General features: G+C 52.4%; 1 protein-coding gene across 3 annotated transcripts in view; it reads left to right on the plus strand.

Annotated features, from left to right (window-relative positions):
• The window catches only part of MYO18B (myosin XVIIIB), a 233,625-nt gene that overhangs the window by 149,570 nt on the left and 64,463 nt on the right, over positions 1 to 19,592 (plus strand). For all 3 annotated transcript variants that reach the window (XM_082416250.1, XM_082416251.1, XM_082416249.1), the window contains 4 exons: positions 238 to 390; positions 16,243 to 16,356; positions 17,778 to 17,894; positions 18,680 to 18,763. In XM_082416250.1, the coding sequence (XP_082272376.1) occupies positions 238 to 390; positions 16,243 to 16,356; positions 17,778 to 17,894; positions 18,680 to 18,763 (468 nt within the window). The remainder of the gene's footprint in view (positions 1 to 237; positions 391 to 16,242; positions 16,357 to 17,777; positions 17,895 to 18,679; positions 18,764 to 19,592) is intronic.

Consider the following 19,592-nt stretch of genomic DNA (forward strand, 5'->3'; position numbering starts at 1 on the left):
TTGAAGAGGCTGTCTCTTCTCCACTGTATATTCTTGCCTCCTTTATCAAAGATAATGCTGCCATTCTTGTTTTGCCGATGAGGAGGCTGAGGCTTGGGGAGGAGAAAGGTCTTGTCCAAGGTCACACAGTGTGAGTGGTGGAGGCACGATTTGAACTCAGGGAGCCAGGTTCCAGAGAACTTGGACCCTGGCCACTACTTTGCCATCTTAGCTCACAAGCCTTCCCTTGGCTTCCAGATCGGCCATCGGGACTTTGATGTGGAGAAGCGTCTTCGGAGGGACCTCAGAAGGACTCATGCGCTATTGTCAGACGTGCAGCTCCTGCTGGGGACCATGGAGGACAGCAAGACGTCGGTCAGCAAGGAGGAGCTGGAGAAAGTGCAAAGCCAGGTGGGTGTCACGGGGTCCTCTCAGAACCCCACGGGGAGGATGCTGCGGCCAGCGGGGGGAGAATGGTTCTCCCACCCAGATGGGCGTGGCCACAGCCCTGATGTCTGACTTTCACAGACCTGCGTGGAGGTGGAGGGCACTGCGGGGCTGGATGGGTCACATGGATATGGTAGATGAGGAAGGGGGTTTATAAATGACTTAGGAGTCCTGTTCCCTTCTTTAGGGGTGAGGCAGAGTGAGTTTGAGTCCTTGGGCAGATCAGGGCCCTGGGGCAGGATGGCTGAGTGCAGCACGCACGCGTGCCTGTGTGCACGCGTGCGTGCGTGGTGACCAGCGGGGCTGGATGTGAAACAGACAGTGCTGATAATGCAGACCCTACGTGAGGGTCAGCACCTCCATTCACAAGAGCGGTGACTCACGCGGAGTCCCGCAGCTAGAGGGTGGCAGAGTCGGGATTCAAACCCAGGTCTTCAGGCCCCACCTTCCCTGGCTGCCTCAGAGAAGAACGGGAGGCGGATGAGAGGTGAGGCCAGGAGGGAGCTGAGCACCTCAGGAGACATGATGGGCTCAGACTGTCCTGGTTTAGTGCTAAAAGTCCCGTGTCCCGGGCAAGCCCTCAGCCCCAGGGGCACCAGGACAGTTGGTCACTCATTTCTCTTCACGGCCATGTCAGAACATTAGAATCACTTGTGCTTGAATGTGTCCCCTCCCTCAGTCCTCGTGGTACCCCTGGGGGAGGGCAAATGATATTGTGCGCATTTAACAGCTGGGAAAGTTCTGTCCACAGGTGGGAAGCAATGCACCCAAGGTAACACAGCAGGAAGGTGGCAGGGTTGGGATTCAAATCCAGGGCTCATGATTCTAAGTGCAGAATCTGGGGGCTCTTTTGCTTCACCCTGCGTCTTCCTGTCTGTCTGACCGACCAGGTGGGTGGAGGACCCTGAGCCTCCTCCGTCAGGCAGTCAGGATGTCTGAGCACTCAGCCACCACTCGGGCATCTTGGGTTCATGCGGCCCCCTTGGCAGGAGGCCCTGTATTCTGCCTGTCTTCCATCAAAATATTCCTGATGCCGTCCAAGTCCCCCTCTCTCCGTAGGTGAATGTTCTTGGAAAGGAACCACAGTGGTTTTGTTTTTTCCTCTTTTCTTTTTTCTTTTTTTATTATTCATGAGAAGTCTCCCTCTGCAGGGTTAAAATGTGTGTTCTTGGAAAATAGTGGTATTTAGTGAAGGCGCCTTGAGCTGAATCAAAGAGCTTCATTCTTCTGAAAGTCCTTCTTCCCCATCTCTGCATCCGGCTCCTATCAAAGAGAATTCACAGCCTTGGCTTTCTGTTGCTGTTGTCATGGAAATTGTTATAAGGATGGGATCGTGTGGACCAGAGGTCAGGGTACAGTTGCTTTGGCTCCCAGCACACGTGTCCCGGATGCCAGAGTCAGAGCTAATCAAATAAAGTAGCGATGACATTGGGCATTGCTGTCTCTCCTCTCCCGTGTACGGTATTTGTCCTTTACCTGAAGCCTCCAGGGACAGAGGCAGGGAGAGCAGACGGGAGGGGGGAAGGGAGAGGGAGCTAACTTTGCTGCCGGCTGTGTCTTCAGTGCTGGACTATTCCATTCATTCCTTCATTCACTATTTATGCTGCATCTACTGAGTGTCAGGCGATGTGCTAGATCTAAGTATATTACGGTTAGTAAGACAGGCATGGTCTTCTCCCTTTGAAACTGATGTCTGCTGGAAAAGAGGACAAGCAAACAATGATACACATAAACAGAAGTATCCCACACCTTAATTCAGGTAGTAAAGGAAATAAGTGGGGTTATTATAAATAATAAAGGAATAGGGAATTGCAAGGGGTCTCGTTTAGCTTGGGTGATCAGCTAAACTCCCCTGGGAGAAGGAGAAGCAGGCAGAGACCAGAACGTGCGGTGCCTGGGAGGTTTGGATTTTATTCCGGGGTGATGAGAAGCCGTTGGGACGTTCTGAGCAGAGCGTGACATAATCGGATTCAGCGGATCACTCCTCTGTGTGGGGAAGGGATTGAGGAGGGATGAGTGCATGCCGTTAGGAGGCTAGAGTACCCCTCTAGGCTGGAGGAAAGGGTCTCCTGGGTTAAATGGTTGTGGGGATGGTGAGAGGAGGCAAAGTGGGGGCTGGTTTGGAGCTGACGGGACTGGTAGATGGTCGGGGTGGCAACAAGAAGTGCATTACTCAGATCATCCTCACCAGAACCCTAGGAGGTGGCTATTTCTATTTTTGACCCATTTTACTAATAAGGAAACAGGCTCTGAGAGGTTGAGTAATTTACCCAATGGCACACAGCAGCATATGTCTTAATGCCGCCAGCGCCGACAGTTCTGTACCCATGATGTTAACATTTTTCAACCACCTACTATGTATCAGGCTTTTCCTTGGAATTTCGGGGTCCCCAAACTTGGCTGCACATCCGATAACTTAAGTACCGTTTAAAAATCACAGATTTACAGGCCCCCCTCCTCCTTTTTTCTTCCCATTGAGACCCAGGATCTACATTTTTTTAAAAATTAATTATTTTATTTTTGGCTGCATTGGGTCTTCATGGCTGCGCGCGGGCTTTCTCTAGTTGTGGCAAGCAGGGGCTACTCTTCGTTGCGGTGCACGGGCTTCTCGTTGCGGTGGCTTCTCGTTGCAGAGCGTGGGTTTCAGTAGTTGTGGCACGTGGGCTCCGTAGTTGTGGCTTGCAGGCTCTAGAGCACAGGCTCAGTAGCTGTAGCACACGGGCTTAGTTGCTCCACAGCATGTGGGATCTTCCCGGACCAGGCCTCGAACCTGTGTTCCCTGCATCGGCAGGCGAATTCTTAACCACTGCACCACCAGGGAAGCCCCAGGATCTACATTTTCAACAGTCAGATGAGGGGATTCCAATGCTGGTCTTAGGACCACCATTTGGGAATCATGGGCCTTGTTTACCCCTCAAAACTCCCTTTCAAGTTCCATGGCATAGGCCCATTTTGCAGATGAGAAAACTGATGGTGAGGTTATATTAGTGTGACAGAGCCTAGTTCAACCAGTTTTACAATTCATTAAATATTGAGTCAGGAGAACTGGATCCCGCACTTGCTAATGCTGTGACCTTCGCCGTGTGACAGGACCTCCGTGAGCCCTTCTCCTGAGGCGGAGCATCGTCATCGCCTCGTGTCCCAGGTGCTGTTGGGGGTGGGGGCCAATGAGGTCTAGCCCGCGAAGGCTTGAGAAGCCTGAACACCCTCTGCAGCCTCTACAGCTCGCTAACCATGGTGCCGGGTAACCTAGAGAAAGGTTTTCTCTCTGAGGGCAAAGATGAGGGAATGCGTTTGAAAGCAACTGTTAGTGAACTGTGTGTGTTCAGCAGATCCCGATAAGGTGTCCACTCTGGACGAATTCAAGGCCAGGCTGCGGGAATAAGGAAGAGCCCTTCCCGAGAGGGGCTCCCAGTCTAGGCGAGAGGCCGACCTAGGAGCAGACTGGCCAGCAGGGTGTTGAATTTTCCTGGCGGAATGTTGGGGTTTAGCTGAAGAGGATGCCCTTGATTTAGCTGTGGGAGAGGAGCTGGTGGCTTCAGCTGTCTCCTTAAAGGTGGGAACGAATGGCTGGCTGGGTAAGATGCACATGGGCGTTGTAGGAGGGAGCACCAGGGGCGGGGGCGGGAGGAGACAGGGAGTGTGTTCCGCTTGGCCTAGTGTTGCTGGTGTGCAGCGTTCCCCGGGGAAGAGCAGAGAGGGTAACGTCGGTCATCGAGGCTGGAGTCAGCTCGTGAACGGATTAGAGAGCCCAACTAAGGAGTTTGGGTTTTATCCCAAAGGTGATAGGGAGCTGTAGAGAGCTACACAGCAGGGAAGGGCATGGTTAGAAGTGCTTGTAAAAACAACGGCAGGATTCTAGGCCCAACTGAAGCAGTGATGTGTGGCATGCCGGGCTCAACCAGAGGCATGGGAGGGTTCCCCTAGGCAGAGCATCTCCCAGAGCCCCTGCCTTCTTCCCAGGTGGGCAGGCATTCCCCTCTGCCCGTTGCCCTACCATCTAGAGTCCCGAGAAAATTATTTGGCTCTTTCTGCCCAGTTTCCCTCCATTGGGAGACTTGGCTCTGTCTCAGCCAACACCTGAGGCTAAAGACTCTGGGGTAAAACATGGAAGACTCTCGGAGGAAAGACACACACCTTGTGAGTTCAGATCCTGCCTCTGCTACTTAATTAGTTGTACGATTCTGAGCAAGTCACCCTGTCTTTCAGAGGCTCCTTTTTCTTACCTAAAAAAAAAAGAGCCTGATATTCCCAGCTATTGGGCTAGTATAAAGAACCCTAGACCCTGGATTCAAAGGAATTCTCTAAATTGAAAACTACAAGACAATGAGTTTTAAATGTAGAGCTGCCCACTGGCCCCTGCGTCCCAACCCCCGGCGTCAGCTGGTGGAAGACTTTGGATCCTGGGCCCAGGATTGCACAAGACCTCTTGGACAGGTAGACGAGGCCATGTGTGGGGTGGGTCTAATGACACCTGTTCTTCAGGAGTAATTACTAATTAATTCCCGTGGAATGCTGCCACTGGAAACAAACTAATCTGGAGACAGAAGCAGTTCCAACAACCAAGATATATCATTGATATAATCGCTGTGCATAAATAACATCTGTGAGCAGCAGCTGCCGGCACCTGGCTCCGAGGAGAAAGTGGAAGGTGATGTCTGCTCCCAGGCAGTGGCGGCTTTTTGTTTAAATTTGATTCATGCCTTGACCTTTGCCTCCTCCCGAAAGGAACTATGTTATTTGCTTTTTTTGTTTTGTTTTGTTAAATGGAGAAGAGTTTGCACTGAGCTCTTTAGTTGTTTACTTAATTCATGCCAGGGGGCCGCATTCCCCCCTTCCTGCGGAGGACAAAGCTGTTGCTGAGTCTCAGCCATTGTGCCCCCTAAAGAGCTCTGGAATCTAGCCCCTCCTCGCTTCTCCCCTCTTATCGCACACCACCTGCATCTCTCATTTGGAATTCTCTCAAGTCTGCTGGCCTCGGTCTTGTCCGAGCAATCTTTCTGCCCCCTGATCTTTGGAGAGAGATTTTTAAAATATAAATACAATCTTGGTTCTTTGCATTCAGGATCCATCAGTGGCTCCCCATTGCCCTCAGAATACAGTCCACGTGCCTCAACGTGACCTTTAAAGATGCACAGTCCAGCTCCTACCTTCCCGTCACCTCTGACCAGCAGCTTAGACCGTCTTGGGGTCCCCACACCAAGCCATGCCTTCTGCCGGACACTCGCTTCTCCCACTGAAACCTCTTTGCCTGATGGGCATCTAGTCATCCTCCGGACTTGGGTTTGGGCCTCATCTCTGGGAGCCATCTCTGACCTCCAGGGTCTGGGCGAAGGGCCCAGCTCCTTTCTCTCACGAGCTCCTGGGCTTCCCCCAGGACAGTCCAGATCATTCTGTCACAGTTACCTCTTTGCTTGAGTCACAGAAAGGTCAGAAGTGATTGAGGTGGGACTGGAACCCCGCGAGTCTGACTTAAACCCCTGGCAGTGTGATAACCACCACCCCAAACTACCAGTGTGCCTCCTGTTGGCCTGCTGCCCACTCTGGGCTCTCCCAGCCCGTCTGGAAGCTTCAGTGCTCCTGTAGCCCCTCCACTGGGGGATTGCGACTTGGCTTCAGTGTCCCTCAGGTGGGCCGTTAGGCCTGGTGCATCTTACACACAGTGAACCCCCAGTGGTCCCTGCTAGTGCACAGACGACTGAGGATCCCCGGTGCCCTTAATCAGGATGGTGGTCACCAGGTGTCACCCACGCTTCCATGAGACGTTGAAGGTAACCAGCAAGCTCTGGGAGGACGACCCCGACAGGAGTCTTGCGTGTGAGCGAGCACTGAGGGAACACTTCTCTCCAGCCCGGAACCACAGAACAGGTGGCCTGGATGTTTTATTTGAAGAGACTTTTCTAAAGAAAGATTGTGTTGGAGTGAATTGATTCAATATTAACATAACCTCCTGTCAGAGGAGATAAAGTCCAAATTGTAATTGGTTAAAAACATGGTTATCAGGAGCCTGTTCACCCCACAAATATTGACACTTCCAAGGCGGTGATGAATGAGGCGGGAAAAGGCTGGTTTCATTGCAGCCTTTGGGGAGCACCGTCTATGCATCTCTCCCACAGGGCCTGGTACTATTTAGCTGTGGAGTGCCAGGCCCCCAGAGCAGCCCGGCCACCCACCAGGGTAATCATAACCACGGGAACATTGATGGCAAGCATCCGTGGCTTACACCGTGCCAGGCACAGGGCCAAGCACTTAGAGGTCATGACCGAACTTTATCCCCCCAGCCCACTTGAGTGCAGTGAGCTCCGTGAGTAGAGCGGCCTCTCTCTCTGGGGCCAGAGTGCAGAAGCGTGTCTGCGCACAGCAGTGCTCTGTGCGAGAATAGGGCCCCACGGGGTGGGCTGAGTCTCCAGAGGAAGCAGCTGGTCTTAGGCCCATTTTATGCAGGAGGAAGCGCAGCGTATGAGAATCCTGCCCAAAGTCACAGAGTTTGGGGGGCAACTGGGATGTATTTTAAATAATGTGCTTTGAAAGAATTTCAAACTTACCAAAAAATTACAAAAATAATTCAAAGGACTCCTTTGGATCCTTCACCTAGAGCCCTCACTTTTTAACGTTTTGCCACATTTGCTTTATCATTTTCTCACTAAATCACGTTCTCTGAATTATTTGAAAACAAGTTACAGACATGAGGTCCCTTTACCCTAATCAAAATCGGAAATTTTAACATTGATAAAATACTATTTTCTAATCCAGGGGTTAGTGAACTATGGCTCACAGGCCAAATCCAGCCCATGCTGCCTATTTTTTCATTGTTGTCTTGTTTTTGTTTTTCTTATTACAGCCTGAGAGCGAAGAATGGTTTTCGTTTTCAAATGGCTACATTTACAGTTAGATAAGTACCTGCATATATACTTCAATTTTGCCTCTTGGCCTGCATGGCCTAAAATATTGTCTAGCTTGTCCTTGAAGGAGAAGGTTGCTGACCCCTGATCTTATCTGCTGACTATTCAAATTTTGCCTGTTGTTTTACTGATGTTCTTTGTAACAATTTTTCTCCCTGTTCAGGATCCAACCTAGAATGTGTTAACAGCCTGTGCTCAGTTTCGTGACACCATTCATAGAGCCCTGAGCGTGTTCCCGGGACACGGGACTTCTGATTTTGAAACCAAAAAAGTCCCAGGCAAACAGGGGTGAGCTGGTCACCGTAGAGCCAGTGCCTCAAGCCCTAAGTAATTCTGGCCTCTCCGTAAGGCCTGTTCTCAAAAGGTACCCATAGGTTTAGGGGAGAAGCCAGTGAACCAGATGCACATTTAAAAGCTGTTCCTCGGTTACTCATCCGCTCTTGTTACCCCTTGGCTGAATTCCCATCCTCCGCCTGTTCTCTCCTTGTGTCTTGCTTTCTTTGTTCCACTGATATAGACGAGACCTGCTGATGTTACCATATGTCTTAGCTGCCTCATTCTCCTTGCTAGTTTATGAGACTGTATCACAATTTAGCCACCTTCCTATTGATGGACAAGTAAGTCATCTAGATTTTGGTTGTTAGGAATAGAGCTGCTCTGAATGTTTCCCCATGCTATCTTACATGGGGGAGGCACATGTGTGTGCATTTCCGTAGGGTGTACCGCTGGAGGCCATCCAGCCCCTCCCCAGTATGCACTGTCTCAAGCGGGCGGGGAGGGTGGGCGGCTTCAGAGCTTTCTTTTGTAAAGTGAGGAAGGAAGATTTAATCTATCCTGGTGCTTTTCAAGTATGTGTGTATTTTTGTGTGTGCGAAAGAACCCTTTTATTAAAGGGAAGTCTCATGAGAACACCCTCTGCCCTGCCCACCCGGAAGCTGGGCCTTGACTGGGTTTCCCCTGTGGAACCTGGACAGACTTCCTTCCAGCTTTACAGAAAGGGAGCTGCTCGGGGCCCCGGGGTTTGCTGAACGTGTCTGTGGTTGCTCTCCCCATCCAGCTCGTCTGCTCCTGCTGGCAGGGTCCTGCCCCTGCCCCTTGTCCTTACCGTGGAGCCTCTCTGTGGACACCTGCTGGCATCTGGGTCAGAGATCTGTGCTCAGGAGCACCCGGGGGCGGCCAGGCAGCGGGTGGCCTCCCGAGAGGGCATTCGGGGCTCCTGCGAGCCGCCTGGGGTGGTGGGCAGCTCAGGCTGCAGACGTGGGCAGCCCCGCCGACAGGGGCCTGCTCAGTGATGCGCTGAGCTGACCTCGCAGCCTTGCCTCCTCCGCACGTGGGTGTGGAGTCCCTACTGTGTGGGCCCCCAGAGGTGAGCAAGACCCAGTGACCCTCCAGAGCCCGCTGTCCAGCGGGAAGACAGACGTGGAGGCCCTCAGACGTTGTACTAATTATTTAGAGGAGCACTGGAGAGCTGGAATATAATTTTAAAAGGGGGGGCGTGAATAGGATGGGGGCAGGGAGAACCTTTTTTGAGTATTTTATCCTGCTTTTCCAAGTGTTGTGTTTTTTTTTTTCTTTCTCTCTTTGGAGAGCACCTGTGAGTTACAAATCCATTGTCACCAGAGGGAAGTCAGGAAGGAAATTCTTGAAGTCTGTTCAATCATGTAGGACCTGTGCCATCCTTAGATCCTATGACACAAAATTAGAAAGGACTCCTAAACCCTCAAAGAAACAGACATAAAACAAGTAAAAGGAGACCTGCTTTACTCAGCAGGTGGTAAGCACATGCCACAGGGCTTACAAGGAAAAGCGGTGCGTTTAAAAGAGACCTCAGTTTGTGTCCTGGCTCCAGTCACCGTTTAATAGCTGTGTGACCCTGACAAATTAACTGACCTCTCTGAGACTCAGTTTCCTCATCGATAAAGTGAAGATGAAACTGTGTACTTCACAGACGCGGTACATGTTGCAAATGAACAAACACATGGTCAGCATCCACAGAGAGCGGTTATTATTATTCCACTACTCGTCATGATTATTATTACTCTGAAGATGAAGATGATGGAAACAGTAAATCCTCAGGAAGCATTTCAGTGCATCCATAGACGATGGTTGTCCAGCACAATGTAAGGAAAATCATGGAATGTTTAGTATATGCCCAAATAGTTGGAGATCAAGGACACAGAGAGTAACCACCATATGGTCTGAGGAACTTTCCCTTGAGGCCACTGTCATCAAACTTCTGAGTTGGACAGACCATTGGTGGACCTGACCTGACATTTTTAATATGTTGCACTTACTAAATTTGTTCCCTATCAGGGCTGTCTGTAGTTTGAGATATTGGTGAGTCCCTTCAGGGAAAGCCTTCCTACTGAAGGTTAACTCTTCCAAGTGCACTGATGGGATGTCAAGGCCTGGGATGTGTTGAGATCAGCCTGCCAAAGCCACCATTTCTTAGAGCACTTCCCCGTGGCGTTTGCAATGTGGTATTTTTAAATCTTCTGAGTTGTTCAATCAGACCCAGAAATCCAGGTTCTGACCGCTCTGCTGAAATATCAGAATTTTCCCTCTTTCCCCACCTCATTCCGTGTGTCGAGCCAACTCATCTCATAGCTTAATAAGTCCAGAGCAAACATTTTACCCAGGTATTTAAAGTGGGCAGATGGCATTGCATAGGAAAGTAATGCTATTCATCGGTTTGTAGTTGCTGTCTGTGTGCTGGGAATCTCAATCGCCCTCCCACTGAATGAGAGGGGGTGGGTGCTGGGGAGAGAACGCCTGAGATGAATTCAGCAATAGAGAAAGACTGTGTGCAGAGGGGGCTGGTGGTGGCCCAGAAACAGCCTGGGTTTAGAGTCTCATGGACTTGACTCTGACCTTGGGCAAGTCACCCCCCTGCCCAGGCTGATTACTCCCTTGCAGGGCTGTTGTAGGCTACGGTCATAATAAGCATCAAGGCCTATACCATGCCTGATATGGTTGGTGCTGAAGAAATCCATCCCTCCTTCTTCTCCCCATTGAACAGTCCGGAAGGGGGACTATTTATCCCCCTATGAGGAGGGATCCATACGCAGAATAGTTAAATAGATGTTTGTTATTCTGTCGCAGGGTTTTGGAGGGAGCTACTTTGATCCAACTTTTGACAGAAGAGCATCAGCAAACACTCTCACCACAGTTCTGATTGCTTACCCTGTGGCTGACCCTGTGTATGTATTAGCTCTTCTGACTTGCTCACTCATCCTGTATCTGGGTTCTGGGTAACAGCAACCCAGCTCAAATTTGCTCCAGCAGAAAAAGGGACGTTATTGGCCAAAATATCTGAAAAGTTCTGAGGCTGCGATTGCCTTCAGGCTTGGCTGGATCTAGGTGCTCCAACCATGTCATCAAGAATGTGTCTCTCGCCTCAACAACCTTGATGTCACCTTGTATTCTTAGGCAATCTCTTCCTTCTTGGTGGCAGGAGGGCCCCCAGACACTCCAAGCTTATATCCTGCATCAGAAAGAGCCAATCTTGTGTCCGTAGTCACAGACAAAATCCTGGTGTCCATCATGCTGTTGTCCCGCGACCAACTACCGTGGCCAGCAGGAGGTGGTGCTCTGCCTGGCTAGGCTGAGTTGCATGCATCTTCTCTGGGCTTGAGGGAGGAGGGTTGGCCCCATCATGGACGTTTGGGGGTGGACATTCTTTGCAGAGAAGATAGGATGCTGCTGTCAAAAGACATGAGAGCAGGCGTGTGCAGTCACATCACTGGATTTTCCCTTTGGAGCATGCGTGGTGGGCACTGCTGTTACAGGAGTAGAGCATAACAGGCTGGCAGCCAGGCTGCCTAGTTCCATATACCAGCTCTGCCACGTAGTATACCGGGGTGACCTTAGGTAAGTCACCTCACCCCTCTATCCCTCAGTTTCCTCAACAGTAGCAACAAGAATGGCCATTGACCCTAGCTCCGCATGTTGTTGTCAGGGTTAAATGAGTGACGGCAGAGCCACGCCTGGCACCGTGTCAGAGCGCAGGCTCCTAACCCACGTGCACGGCAGCCCCCTGGGCCGCTGCAGCGCTTCGAGCCTGGATGCCGCTCGTCTCATCTTGCCCCCCAGAACTCAGGCTTTGAGGACCCTTAGTGTCCTCCCACACTGGTCCAAGAGTCAGGACCTCACCACATGTCCCCAGGCCAGAGCTTCGACACCCTTCGTTCATGCACAAAGGTGTCCATTTGGTAGAGGGCTCCTGGCTCAGGGGCTGGGGAGGAAATGACACCCTGCCTTTCAGCAGCCCCTGGGGAAGGGTGGCTGATCTAATGAGTGAATGATAGCGTGACCGGACGTGTGTGAGGGGGAGATGAGTTTCTGGCTGTTAAAGACATTTTGCTGCTTTGTACCCACATACTTTGCAAGTTATTGTATTGATTTTGCAAGAAACAAGATTTGGAAGGAAAGAAAAACGTGAACTTGTGCGAAAATCAAATCAGTTGTGTCACTGAGAGCCTATTGTGGGTCCCGCCCCACGCTGGGTCTGGAGAGGGATGGAAATCCCGGGGGGCCTTTTTCTCCCCCAGCGCTCCCCACCCCATGCTGTGGAGGTCTGCTTGGAACCTGGGAAGGTTTGTCCATGGGGACCGGATGGTGACTTGGAGCTGAAAGGGGGGTGTGGGATCCTCATAGCCAGGCTGGCTGCCAGGGCTGGAGGTGGGACCCCCAGAGCCCCTCCTGGGGACTCGCTTGCCAGCCGGCTGCTCTGACTGCTCCCCCCGGACCTCCTCCCGGGAGGACACTGTCAGAGCAGCGGTGGCAGCATCGCACCGCTGAGGGAGCTGATCTCAGCCCTGACACTATTTGCCGCCTGACTTCATAAAAACGTCAGTCAAACAGCCCCGATATGGAAATAATGTGCAGTGAGTTATTCTTACGCCACGTCAACCATAATGGAAAATCAGCCCGAGATGGCCTGTATTTCTTCCTGCTCCCTGAAGTGTAATAAATAGAAATTTTTAAAGCTCGGCATTAAGACGGCTCGCCAGCAGCAACCCCGGGCCTGCCCGGCGGAGGCCATGGGCTGGGGGATTCCTAGTGTTGCTGCAGTAGCCCCAGGCCCAGCGAAAATCTGGGCCTGCTTGACTTGTGTGCCTCTGGGGTTGGCACCCTCCCTGCATACATCCCAGTCGGCCAGGAAGCCTAAAAACCCTCCCTGGGACTGTGGTCCAGGCCCTGCCTCCCCCTGGCCCCGTGACCTTGACAGCTCACTTGGCCTCTGGCACTTTCACCTCTAAAACGGGGTTAAAAGTCCCCACTTCTCAGGCTGTTAAGGGCTGAAGGAGACAAACAACAGCGACATCCACCGTTGCTTTTTTGGCGTTTTCTCAGTGCTGGGTGCTGTGCTAAGCACGCTCATGTTTTCACTGGTTTATCCCTCACGGGTGGTAGGATGTGACCGTCCCCACTCTACAGATGAGGAAACTGAGGCGTGGTGAGTTCAGTGACTGGCTCGAGAGGCAGACCCCCCAGGTCTGGCCCCAGTGCCCACGCTCTGGCCCCGCTCGTGGTGCACCTGGCGCTTAGCAGATGCCACACGGGTAGTGCTTTCCTGCCTCTCCCCTTTGGGATGAACTCGTGCATCCCTGGAAGGCTCCGGTCACGACGTGTTTCCTCAGCGCCACCACGTGGGTTCAGACTCCAAGTTCTGTCCATTCTTCCTGATGTGTCTACCTCTCATTCTACAGTCCCCGCCTGGCTCAGGTCACCGTGACACGGCTTGAGTGGCTTCCATGGTGGCACCAAGCCACTCGGCTGTTTTCTCCGCAGTTGGAATTCTCTCTTCATTTTAATCCATGTTACTCTTTCCAGAGCATGGCTTTCCATGAGGGGCAGCGGAGCCCAGTGGTTAAGGTTTGGGCTCTGGAGTTGGAACAACCAGGCTCCTCTGCTGCCGGCCGTGTGCCTGTGAGCACGTTGCTTCCCCTCAGTGAGCCTCAGTTTCCTCCGAGGTCAGTTGGTCCTCACGGTGGTGCCTTTCTCCTAGAGGTGTTGTGACGCTGTTGTGAAGCAAGGCCGCTAGAGCCCAGTGCCCTAGAAATGGTCCCCAAGCAACAGTAGCCGGTGTGGCCACTCATGCCCAAACCATCAGGGCCAAGATAGTCCTCTTTCCAGCCCAGTGGGAGCTGGGACTAATGCCAGCAGGCCCTCCACTGCCTGCATGCTGCCTCTGCGCTCCTTTCTGCCTGGGGATAAATCCTCCCTCTCCCTGCTTGCTCCAGGGAGACTGGGGAAAGGAAGGAGCATGTCTGGGTATACCGTCTGTAAAATGGGGATAAAAGTAGAGCCTTCTTTTTCCAGGGGCTCAGAGAAGAACCAGCAGCATCATGTTGATGAAACCCTCCTTCAGCTGAAGGAGGGGCTCAGCAGAGGGGAACTGCTGTTGTCTATCGGCTCTGCCCTGTCGAGCTACTCACAATGGCTCTCGCCTGCCTCCTGGCTCTGGGCCGAGCAACTTGGCCTGGCAGCGGGGCCCCGCCGGACACCTCCCTTCCACTACTAGTTATCTGACATCCTCTCCCACGCTGGCCCATCTGCTCCTGCCTGCCCATTTCTTTTGTTCCTTGCACACCACCCTGCGCAGACCCTTCCGTTTCTCTCCACTTCCTCTCCTTCCTCTCCGACTGGAGCACCTCCACCTACCTCTTCCTGGAAGACCACAGCAACATCCTCTCTGGCTGCCCTGTTGCTACTCTTGTCCACCAAAGCCCCTCCTCCCCACAGCAGCCAGAGGGAGATCATGCCACCCTCCTCCTCAGTCCTCAGAGAGCAGCCGTGGTTCTCCTACAGACTAAAAACAAAGCTAAGCTTTGCGTCCTGGCTCACAAGCCTCACTGATGTGATCCCCATCCACTTCCTCAGCATCGCCTCCTCCTGGCCTTCTCTGTGTAGCTGGCCAGCTCCACTGGCTGTCTTTCTGTTCTGCAGCACCGAGTTCCTTCCTGTTCCTGCCTCAGGACCTTTGCACTTGCTCTTGCCTCCACTCAGGGCACCTTTCCACGTAAAGCTCTACCTGGCTGTCTCCTTTGCATCATTTAGGTCTTAGTTTAAATGCCTCTCCTTAGCAAGGCCTCTGACTTATGTGTGAATCCAGGGCTGGCTTTGGGCAGCCCTCCATCCCCAGCATCCCCCGCCCGCCCCCGGCCTTCCCAGAGGCCCTGGACTCGCCTGCGGGGAAGATGAGACTGCGCCTGACTTCTCATTTCCTCTGTCGATTATGCTCTAACAATGCCAGTTACCTCCCTTGCTCCACATCATTTTTCTCAGTGTGTCTTGATCCCTTCCAGTCGCTGAGGGAAACGGGCCACCGAGCCCTCCTCCCAGGCCCAGCACGGAGCCGAGCTGCAGAAATACGCTTTCCTTGGCGCCTTGAAGATGGGGCTTTTGTGGGCTGAGGCTGCTGGCAGTGGGGTGGGGCTGGGATTAGGGTGCCGTGTGGGGAAGCTGCGGGAGGAGGCTGGGTCCTCGGTTTCCCAGCCTGCGTAATGGAGGTATTAGCAGTGCACACCTCCCAGATCTGCCAGGAGGACTGACGGGCGATATTGGAACGAATGGCAGCTTGCCTGCTCCCCACCTCCCGTGTCATTACTATTATTCTAGCATCTGGGGTGAGCTCCTGGACATTCTGAGGAGGATGTTCTCTGCCCAGTTTGGAAGATGAAAACGGTCCCAGGCGGACTCTCCCCACAGAGCCCCGCCGCCTTGGTCAGCTGTCCTTGGGGCATCCTTTGCCCTGGCTCCCTCATTTTCCTTTCGTAAATCAATGCGCCCCATTCACTGGGTGGCCTCGGGGATCAGATTGTGTACATGTCATTTCAGTAGGGGTCTAGTTGGCTTTTCTTTTTCCCCTATCTGTTAGCACCAGCCTTAATGTCATTTACTGTTTTGGAGGGACAGTGGCCTGGCAGTTGAGAAAGCGAGCTGGTCTGGATGATACAAGTGGTGTCTTTGCTCCTTGTAGCTCTGTGAATTCAGACAAGGCTCCAGCCCTCTCTGAACCTCAAATGTTTGCCTTCAGTGATTTATAAGGTGGTTTTCTGCTTGGAGATTCTAGGGTTCAGAAATCAGGGGGAAACTCAATCGCAGAACGAACTTAGGGTTTGTGCATGACTGTGGTCTCTCCCGGGGGAAGTGTCTGTCTTGTGGGGCCACACAGGTCATTGTACCTATCTCCATGGCCCCACTTTGCTAGGCTAGGAGGCCTACTGTGTACATGTGGACGGAAGGAAGAGAAAAAAAGGGTGAGGAGGAGAAACTTTGAGTCAGTGGCTCTTAACCATCAAGAATCTAGTGAAAGTCATGTACCAGGAAATGCTCACACACAGAATATTTTGCCTACCATTTAAAAGGGGGTTCACAACTCTGGTTAAAAATGTCTACTTGGCAAGTCCCCACTGAATGAACTATGAACACCTCCTCCAAGAAGACTTCCCAGCCCCCATCCTGTGTTCCAGGGTCCCCATACCCTCCCCTTCCTGGTACCCTCAGAGGGGCTGTCACTACCTGTCTCTGCCTGTCTCCCCCACGGGAGGGAAGGGGCCACCTTGACTGTTCTGTGCATGCCCCGTGCCTGGCACTGAGTGGGCGACAGCAAATATCTGCTGAACGGAACTGGGGACTCGCTCCTGGCACTGAATTGGGGGTCGCCTGGCTTTACTTCGTGAGGCAGTGCTAGTTCAGTTTTGAGTGGGCTCAGAACCCAGCTGCCCCTACTGCAAACACCTCTGCTTCCCCCTCTGTGGGTTGATGAACACCCGTGAAGAGGGGAGGGTCGCCTGTAAAGTACTCGTCTGCCTGGGAGGGGCCGGGCTGGGCTGGAGGGGAGGGACGTTCTAGGAGACAGTGTCACAAGGCCTCTCTCCCTTTCCCCTCCCCCTCCTGCCTGGTCCAGCTGCAGCAGAGTGAAACCAAGTGTGAGGATGCCTTGAAGACCCAGAAGGCGCTGACGGCCGACCTGGAGAGCATGCACAGCGAGCTGGAGAGCGTGACCCGCAGCAAGAGCCTGGTACCGGTCCCTCCTGGGGCTGGGGGCCTACTGTGTGTGCAGCATTAGAGGAGGGACCGGGGCACTCATTGTACTGTACTTGGAGGTACAGACATCCATTGTAGACCTACTGGGTGCTGGACGCTCCGAGAGCACAGGCAGCCTACTCAGCGCTGAGCGTTACAAAGGTGTAAGGACACACGTGAGGGTCAGCTGTGTGCTCACCTGTGCGAAGGGAGGCCAGGAACCCTGCTGTGGACCCAGTGTGTGCTCAGCCCCATGGGGATGCTTCCAGTACGAGCCTGTTGTTTGCTCAGCACCTGAAGTGGGAGCACAGCTATCTATTGTGAGCCCACAGTGTGCCCACCACTGGAAGCAGCTCCCGGCCATCTATTGTAGACCTACTGTACACACACACACACACACACACACACACACACCACCACCCTCGAGAGCACTTGGTCACTATTGTTGGGCTACTTCTTCACATCCTTTCTTCTAAGCTAAGCCAAGGGTAGCCTGTGGGCCCACTTGGGCTCACTCCTAAGAGAGACCCAGCCACCTGTAATGGGCCTACTGTGTGCTCAACGCTGAACAGGAACAAATGAACGTATATTATGGATCTATTATGTTGGTGAAGATTGGGTGTGGGTTTCTAAGTGCCCCGTCTGGATGTACAGGGTTGGCTTAAATTTATACACAACATGTGAAATCCGAAGTTTAGATAGAGCTAGAGATTTATTGGCAAAAGCTTTTCTCAAGATCCCCATTGGCCCTTTTGTCCCAGATTTTATTTGTGCTAGATCAAGGGGAACTTGCCCGCAAACATTCACACACATGCTCACGCAAGGATGAATGTACACACTCACATACAAAATCACCAGACACGCATATAAAATAAATGCCCTCGTAGGTAAGATATACATTTAAGTTTAGCCATATTTATTGAAGTCACTGACACATGTGCACCATGTACACTTAAACTGTATGTATGTAGATTCCCAGGTAGGCTTACACGGACATATATCCATTCACGTGCACACATGCTGCATTCACGCAGTCGCAGGCAGGCCCAGCACACACACACACACACACACACACACACACACACACACACACACACACAGCATTCATTGACACAGCCATGGCCTCCCTTACAGGCAGATGTTCACTCACCTGATACACCCACAGGCAAGTCCCCCTTTGTTCTTTTTTTTTTTTTTTTTTTTTTTTTAATTTTTAAAAAAAATTGTTTGGCTGCGCAGCATGTGGGATCTTAGTTCCCCGACCAGGGATCGAACCCACGCCACCTGCATTGGAAGAGGGGAGTCTTAACCGCTGGACCGCTAGGGAAGTCCAGCCCCGCCTTTGCTCTTCATCAGCCCCCTGTAGTCCCCCTTTTACCCCCCTTTTTCTCACCCGCCATCGTCCTGCCCCCGCAGGTAGACGAGCAGCTGTACCGGCTGCAGTTTGAGAGGGCGGACCTCCTGAAGCGCATCGATGAGGACCAGGACGACCTGAACGACCTCATGCAGAAGCACAAGGACCTCATTGCTCAGGTAATGGCCTCGGGTGGAAGAAGGCGTGGTGGCCTTGGGTGGGGTAGGTGGGGACAGTGAGAAGGTGATGTGGTCAGGCCACTCTCTGGTGCTAGGACCTTGGAGGGATAAATGCCACACAGGTAAATAGCAACTGTGAATCACACTTACTTTTGTTCAAAATGGAAGTTTATTTGTTCATTTACAAAAGCAGTAGATTCGTATGCCCATTATAAATAATTTAAATAATAAATGCCTGTGGAAAATAGAAAGCTAGGGGCCCTCCTATCCTCTGGAATTCTTTTCTTTGGGGATAGTCGCGTTCAACAGTTTGGTTCAACTCTTTTTTAAAGGACCTTTACTCTCCATTGCCTCATTTTAATCTCTGGACAAACCCTATGTAGAGGGTCTCAGCAGAGACTATCAGCCCATTTTACAGATGGGGATACTGAGGTGCAGAGTGGTTCTGTGGCTTGCCAAGGCTGGTATCCAGGTCTAGAATCCCAGTTACCTGACCTAGAATAGTTCTCTTCCCTCAGAATTCTGGTCCTGGTGCCGCAGCCAGCTCATTCTGTCTGGGCTCTCAAGGGTGTATAATAAAGCGCTGGACAGTTGACCGAAGCTATGGGCCTGTGTAGTGGGAGTGACTGGGTGCACACCGAGATGAGGGATACTGGGGAGGATGTGAGGTGCCCTTTAGAACCAGCTGTTGTCATGCTCTGTGATACGTAGACATCTGTGGGCAGGGGGAGAAGGGACTTCCAGCAAAGCCTGTGGTCTCAAGGTGACATTTTTCGTCTTACCAGTCTGCTGCCGACATTGGGCAGATCCAGGAACTGCAGCTGCAGCTAGAGGAAGCCAAGAAGGAGAAGCACAAGCTTCAAGAACAAGTACGTGCTCAGAGTTGCCGTATTGTGGGGGAGGATCCTGGGAACTGTCATTCATTCATTCACTCAACGTCAGTTGCATGACAGATGGATTGAGGACAATCCCGAGGGGGGGTGGAGAGGGGGAGAGAGGGGGGTGGAGAGAGAGAGGGAGGGGGAGGGGGAGAGAGAGGAGAGAGAGAGGGAGGGGGAGGGGGAGAGAGAGGAGAGAGAGGAGAGAGAGAGGGAGGGGGAGAGAGAGGAGAGGGAGGGGGAGAGAGAGGAGAGGGAGGGGGAGAGAGGGGAGAGAGACGCGCGCGCACACACACACACACGCACGCACACACACACACACACACACACACACACACTCCTGCCCATGCTTGTGCAGGATCCACAGATGCCCCACGCAGTGAGGCTCATCAGGCATTCCGTGCAGGATGTTTACCCCTGAGAAATGGCTGCAAGGAGAAGGGGCTGGTCTGTGCAAGACAGGATCACCATCCTTTGTGACCTCTTCCTTTGAAGTCATGGTTCCTCCAAACACCCCTAAATTTCCCTCATTACCTAGTGGGTTGCTATCATCCATGAAATTCTCAAAGCTCTTCTAGAACCATTGCGTGTGCCCACTTAGGGTGGCTGTCGGAGTGACCTACTCTCCAGCAGTATCTTCGGGCACAGAGTGACAACAAGCAGAACAAAAATAATAGCAGGAGTGGCCACTTGCTGGGGGCTTGCCGGGTACCAGGCACTAATCTCCTTCACACACAAACATGAAGAAACAAGGCTCAAGGGAGGACACTGACTTGCCCGACACACCCAGCTAGAAAGTGGGGAGCCAGGTGTGGAACCC

This window comes from Balaenoptera physalus, assembly GCF_965194825.1.
Source record: "Balaenoptera physalus genome assembly, chromosome: 12".
NCBI lineage: Eukaryota > Metazoa > Chordata > Mammalia > Artiodactyla > Balaenopteridae > Balaenoptera > Balaenoptera physalus.